Genomic DNA, 7,048 nt, shown 5'->3' with positions numbered 1-7,048 from the left:
TCTTGTACATATTATATGCAGGTCTGACATCCGAACCCAATTGTGGGCCTAGTTTAACATTGTTGAAACGGATAATATTTTGCGTCATTTTTTTTTTTAGAATCTCATTACAATAATGAGCCCATAGGGAATTGGGTTATCAAACCTGCAAAAAAAGTGCACGTCGGTTATGATAATTTTAGATTTAAAAATATGAGAATAACATTATGTGGTAAAAAATAAGTGAACAAAGTATCAAAAAATCAAAAATTAAACTGCTTTTGCCGTAGCACAAACCAGAATTTATTTAACTGGTAAGTCATGGCAAAATTATTTTTAAATGATTCTTGTCTAGACAGAAACGTCCTGTTTTGTCAAACAGCGATCATGTATTATCTAGACAAAAACGTATCGGTTGTATCTTGAAAGTTTGAGGGTTTTCTTTTCATCGTTATGAAAGCGTCTATTTCCCAACTTAAACCCGTTTCTCTCGAAGTATTCCTGTTTCGCTGTTTGACAAATCCAAACGTTTCTGTCGAGATAATGCCCTTTCGCTAATTGAAGAATCAAGACGTTTTTGTCGAGACAAGACTGTATCGCTGTTTGAGAAATCAAGACGTTTTTGTCGAGATAGCACTATTTCACTGTTGGACATATCAAGACGTTTTTGTCTAGATAATGCTGGCTCGCTGTTTGACAAATCCAGACGTTTTTGTCTAGATAATGCTGGCTCGCTGTTTGACAAATCCAGACGTTTTTGTCTAGATAATGCTGGTTTGCTGTTTGACAAATCAAGACGTTTTTGTCGAGATAGCACTATTTCACTGTTGGACATATCAAGACGTTTTTGTCTAGATAATGCTGGCTCGCTGTTTGACAAATCCAGACGTTTTTGTCTAGATAATGCTGGTTCGCTGTTTGACAAATCAAGACGTTTTTGTCTGGACAATGCAGTATCGCTGTCAGATAGATCAAGACGTTTTTGTCTGGACAATGCAGTATCGCTGTCAGATAGATCAAGACGTTTCTGTCTGGATAATACTCTTTCACTGTTTGACAAATCAAGACGTTTTTGTCTGGACAATGCTGAATCGCTGTTTGTTAAATCAAGACGTTTCTGTCTAGACAAAACGTACTCGTTGCTTCCAACATCCTGCTTGTGATTAGAAGCCCCAACCAAACCCTGCAAAATAAAGGATACATCATAAGACGTTGCTTGTCAACCATATAAATAAATATATATATATATATATATATATATATATATATATATATATATATATATATATATATATATATATATAGATCGATATCTGGAATAATAAACCTTAATATAAAGCTCTTGAGAAATCATTCAATATGTTCACCATGCTGCCTCTGGAGTATTTTATTGTTAGCATTATCACTATCTTTAGGAAAACACATAATGATATAATGGCTTATCAAGCCTGCGGTTTCCTGAACCCCCCCCCCCCCCCCCCCCCCCCCCAAAAAAAAAAAAGAGACAAGAGACCAGCTAGTCAGAGACTAGAAAGCGTTCATGATTTTTTTTAAGTCACTTGCTCCGCTTAGGCTTAACTCACTCGACCCTAACACCAACTGCTATATCCGTAGTTTTCCCGGATTACTTTTACTCATGCCTATTTATTAAATCTTTATGAGACAAATTAAAGGCGTAGTATCAAGCTCATGTTTTTAGTTTTTACATGCTGATGGTAGTTGAATAAAACTATCTATGTACATGCTCATTTTTAATACATTTCTTCCGATTTTGAAAAGTAGCAAAAATCTCTCGGATTGAGTGAGTTAAGACTAGCAAGTCATTTACTAGACGCGTAAATAACTAAACCTTGTCCGTGTTCATGAAAACGAGCCCAGGACTTGGATCAGAATATGAGGGACGGCATTTCGTTTACAGACGAATCCCTTTTTGAAGTTAATTCCAGACAAACGAACTTTATGCTATCGATGTCGAGGTGAACTTAATGGCCGTCCATCCACAGCAGCTGCTGTCCCTTAATTATATATATATATTATCATCACCATTAGTTTATCATCTACTAGAGACTAGCAGAACGTAAATATACAACAGCTGTGGGGTTGACAGGGTCTAAGCGTTATCGAGTGTGTTTACTTATAAAACAGTCATACGATAGCGATGATGAAAAACAATCTTATAAAAAATAATGAGATAAAAATGAAAGATCATGACTAAGACTATAGCCTAATGCAATCCTTCATTTCAAACTCATGAGAAATAAAACCAAAATGTCCGGTTTTCCCAGCGTTTTCCCGGGTATTTGTTTTACACTTCAGTTCACACATTTTCAGATTTTCCTGTATCCAAGAATATATTAAAACCGAATGGCTGAAGCTCAGTTGGTCCCTGGTTCGGATAAGGAGTAAGTCTCCAAGAAGGCCACTGAAGGCCCCCTTCTTCTCAAGACAGAGATGATATTGGGTGATTAGTTCTCATTTAAGTCCATCTAAGAAAATATGAACGGTTAAAAGTAGTTTTGTGTGATGCTACTATTATTAAGAAGATTTTGTATCCTTGGGTAAGGGCTACTCGACATATGTAAAATTACAGGCAGTGACATATATTGTATGAGTGTTAGTATAAAAAGGAAGTTTTACAGGTAACTTGTACTGTATGAGACGGAAATCTGGTTGAATCTGACCTGCTGGGGAAAAAGATGTAGATTCCAAGAGCATACTATCAAAGTACTTAGTTTGAGATCACCTTAAAGTCTCATCCAGACACAAACACAGATCCCCACCACGAGGAACACACTCAAATGTTTACAAATCATATGTTAAAAATGAAAAGAGTAACAGTTCATAACAGAGATTTATACAGTGTGAAGTGCATTCAAAATGGTTAAGCATTGGAAATGCGCTCTACAAATGTCCCTATTTATTCATTTTATTTTTAACCATGTATTTTACCTAAACGAAGAGCTTCCATTGAGCTATGAACAGAAAGATACATGGAGATGTGCATTCATTATGGCAACCCTGCAAAATGCGGGATAAGCTGAAAGAAGAAGAAGAAGAAGAAGAAGAAGAAGAAGAAGAAGAAGAAGAAGAAGAAGAAGAAGAAGAAGAAGAAGAAGAAGAAGAAGAGGAAGAAGAAGAAGAAGAAGAAGAAGAAGAAGAAGAAGAAGAAGAAGAAGAAGAAGAAGAAGAAGAAGAAGAAGAAGAAGAAGAAGAAGAAGAAGAAGAAAGAGCATCAATTGATGACGGGGTGACTCAATCACTCAAAACTGTATTTAACTTTTAACGTTTACAGTTTGATTGATATATTTTAGTGAGAATTAATCACTAAAATGGCTGTCTAAAACAATAAAAAAGATCTGATTGATGTACATCAACATCGCTCCATCAATAAAGAAGTAGCCCATGGCGTTCATTGTTATTTTACTCTACTATTATTTAAGCAATTTGTATTTTGTTTCAATATTTCATTTTAACTATACTTATGGTCGTAACGTAATTCATCATCTGTAAAGCGCTTTGAGATGTTTGGTTTCATGGAAAGCGCTCAACAAGTGTCTTTTTATTATCATCATCATCATCATCATCATCATCATCATCATCATCATCATCATCATTATCATTATCATCATCATCATCATCATCATCATCATCATATCATTATTATTATTATTATTATTATTATTATTATTATTATTATTATTATGATTATTATTATTATTATTATTATTATTATTATTATTATTATTATTATCATTATTATTGTCATTATTATTATTATTATGATTATTATTATTATTATTATTATTATTATTATTATTATTATTATTATTATTATTATTATCATTATTATTATCATTATTATTATTATTATTATTATTATTATTATTATTATTATTATTATTATTATTATTATTATTATATTATATATTATTATTATCATTATTATGATTACTATTACTTACCGAAGAAGCAGGTTGAACGTGGAACCACCCCATAACGCAGGACAGAAGTAAACCCTTTGAAAGATACATTGTTCTCATAGGTACCTCAGACACACACAGTTGTCATCAATATTTCCTGTTACTGAATCAATGTATATTAATCTGTCAGTCAATCTTCACTTAAAATCTCTGCAATGAAATTACACACATAGATTATATAATATTTCATTATACACAATACCACTGAGTTGTTGTTTTTTTGTTTGTTTATTTTTGTTTGGTTTTTGTTTGTTTTTTTGTTGTTTTTGTTTTTGTTTTTGTTTTTTTTTGTTTTGTTGTTGTTTGTTTGTTTTGTTTTGTTTCTTTGTTTGTTTGTTTTTGTAATTTTTTTTCTTTGTTTTTTGTTGTTGTTTTTTTTTTTTTTTTGTTTTTTTTTGTTTTTTTGTCTTTTCGTTTTGTTTTGTTTTCTGGTTGTTTTTTTTTACCAGTTAACTGTCGTACCCTGGAGACACATATTTAAAGATTTGGCCAGAAAACTCGTCCTTCAAATATCGATCGATCTAAATGAACCTCATCTTGGAAAAAAAAAAAAACATCTCTCAAACCTGGGACTTCACGAGGTTTTATTTAAGTCACAAGTTTGAGTTTGTTTTTGTTTTGTTTATTTCCAAGATGAGGGTTATTTTAAATCGATCGATATTTGAAGGACGTATTTTCTGGCAAAAATTCTTAATACAAGTCTGTCCGGGGTACGACAGTTGTCTGGTTAAAATACGAGTGATATTCCTGGCTGAATTTTTCACATACTGGTCCAACGTCCAAAGTTAATCACAATAAATATTAGATATTTCCTTTTCTGCGTCACGAGTCAATAATATAATTACACATTACCAGCGGCATCTATAGAATAGGAATCCCCGCACATTACTCATTTCATCTAGGTCGTATACACTGCACAGACAGCGGGGGAAGTAGGGAGTGGGGAGGAGGGGTTGGTGAGTTGGTGACACCAGTGTTGCCAGGTGCCTTTGCAAAAATCCCGCCAACTTTATACCAGAAATCCGCCAAAATTTGCCAAACTTTACCCTACTGCACCTGTGACTTTTGCCAAAAAGCCGCCAAAAAAATCCGCCATTTTATTTAAAACATATATTATAGTCAGCATTATTGTATTGTTTCAAAATAAAAATTATGTTACTAAACACCACTCGTCTACGTACAAATGTTTCCTTTTTAAAGGCATAAAGATGCGGAGTTTCGATTTTGTTTGAGCGGGAATTAGACTGTTGGATATTGTTTTCACCTTCGGTTAATCTGAATTAGGTTGTGTAATATAGATCTAGGCTACAGCACACTCACAATAGGTCCTCCTAAATGTCACCTCAGGGGAAGAGGGGGGGGGGGAGAAGAAATAATTACTTGATTGCTATACGTTCACCTTTTTAACGGGTATACAAATCATAAAAAATCCGCCCCAAAAAAAAAAAAAAATCGCCCCAGCCATGCGATGTTGAAATTTCGCCAATTTGGAGGAAAATCCGCCAACATGGCAACACTGGGAGGAGGAGGATTGGTGACACAATCACAACATCAGCTATCATTAAGTAGTGGAGCATATGAGTCACGTGAATCTGACCACTCTCTCATCGTACCAGCAGCTGCACCCGCGTAACGCCGACATCTGTGTCGTTTTCTAAAGAAAAATATAAAAAATAATCATTCCAAATTTTGGCCAGAAAAAACGATAGATAGACGGCGACAGTTCTGAAAAAATTTGAAAAATTACATTAAAAAAAAAATTGGCCAGAAAACTCGTGCTTCGAATATCGATCGATTAATACGACCTCCCAGTTTGTTAAAAACAGTCAAATCTGGGACTTTTGTGAAGTCCCGGGTTTGAAAGTTTTTTAACAAGATGAGTCATTTTAATCGATCAATATTCGAAGCACGAGTTTTCTGGCCAATTTTTTTATTTATTTAATTTTTCAGATTTTTTCAGAACTGTCGCCGTCTATCTATCTATCTGCCCGTCCTATTCTCACTCTCTCATCATTGTATTGATTGGTTGGGACTTGGAGGGGAGTGGGATATAATATTACCTTTAGATAGTATGCACTTGGCTAATAAGTTCACAACATTGCCATCCGGAAGTAAAACTGGCCAACACACAAAACTGTGTGTAACCATGATCGTTTATAGTCTGGTTGTTACAGTTTAGTGAGAATTACTCATAAACGCAGATGGCAAAAAACAATAACAAAGACCTGAGTGACGTCATCTTCGAACTATCTATACTGTCGTACTCTTGAAAAACACATAATATTTAGAAATTTGGCCAGAAAACACGTCCTTCAAATATCGATCGATTTAAATGACCCTCGTCTTAGCAAAAAACGTTTGAACCTGGGACTTGGCGACTTCTCTGCCCTATTGAATATATTGACAAAAAAATAGAAGACTTTAATTAAGCATATTTATGAAGCTGTAGGGTCTTGTGATATAGGTAACACTCACCTTCGAACCGGAAGCTTCAGAATACGCTTCAACAGTCGTAACGTCACTTCCCTCATAATGACGCATGGTAACTTAGTAACTGGCTCTAAACTATCGGAACAATGGCGGACGCCCTTATGAAATATTTCTCCGACGAGCATGAAAGCGTATCCAGAGGGGAAAAAAACATTATAATTCTGATCATGTTTTGACTTTTACACATTCTGATCACAAGACATGAAAAGTTCTAGCCAGCATGAAGAATAAAAAGTACAGATTTTCTTTGTTTAGAACCACGATGGCCGCCGTTGCTGGGCGACGTGACATCAGACTATTGAATCCAATTCGAGTCCCGCTCTGAGCGGCGCATACTCGAGTCCTTGAAAAACATTCTCTTTCTCTCTCAACAGTTTCTCATCGAATTCAGATGCATAATGAGTACTTAGCAATTAACAGCGTTATCTCTGTCGGAAATAAAAGTTGTAATATTGAGCAACAGGCATCATATCATGGCTGGTGAAAGACGTTTACTCTAGCTGTTGGCTAGGAACCCTTTGTAAAGCGCGTTGAGCACTTTTGGTGATGCTGCGCAATTACTTCCGGATGGAAATGTTATGAGCTTCTTAGCCAAGCAC

The 7,048-nt window shown here is 34.8% G+C and overlaps 1 protein-coding gene across 4 annotated transcripts; it reads right to left on the bottom strand.

Annotated features, from left to right (window-relative positions):
* Positions 1-239: 239 nt before the first annotated feature.
* LOC144975454 (uncharacterized) lies at positions 240-4,903 on the bottom strand. 4 transcript variants are annotated; one of them, XM_078919534.1, is made up of 3 exons: positions 4,812-4,903; positions 3,942-4,109; positions 240-1,162 (listed from the first exon to the last, which is right to left on the bottom strand). In XM_078919534.1, the coding sequence occupies exons 2-3, from the start codon at positions 4,017-4,019 to the stop codon at positions 455-457; spliced, it is 786 nt and encodes a 261-aa protein (XP_078775660.1). In that variant the 5' UTR covers positions 4,020-4,109; positions 4,812-4,903; the 3' UTR covers positions 240-454. The 4 variants fall into 4 exon arrangements, with proteins under 4 accessions (XP_078775660.1, XP_078775659.1, XP_078775661.1 ...); XM_078919533.1 differs by having other exon boundaries at positions 4,728-4,818; XM_078919535.1 differs by lacking the exon at positions 4,812-4,903 and adding an exon at positions 4,657-4,721.
* Positions 4,904-7,048: the final 2,145 nt, after the last annotated feature.

This window comes from Berghia stephanieae, chromosome 6, assembly GCF_034508935.2.
Source record: "Berghia stephanieae isolate SIO BIC M18660-M18661 chromosome 6, UCSD_Bste_1.3, whole genome shotgun sequence".
Taxonomy (NCBI): Eukaryota; Metazoa; Mollusca; class Gastropoda; order Nudibranchia; family Aeolidiidae; genus Berghia; species Berghia stephanieae.
The sequence above is the reverse complement of the archived record's forward strand: the minus strand, read 5'-3'. Positions and strand labels throughout refer to the sequence as shown.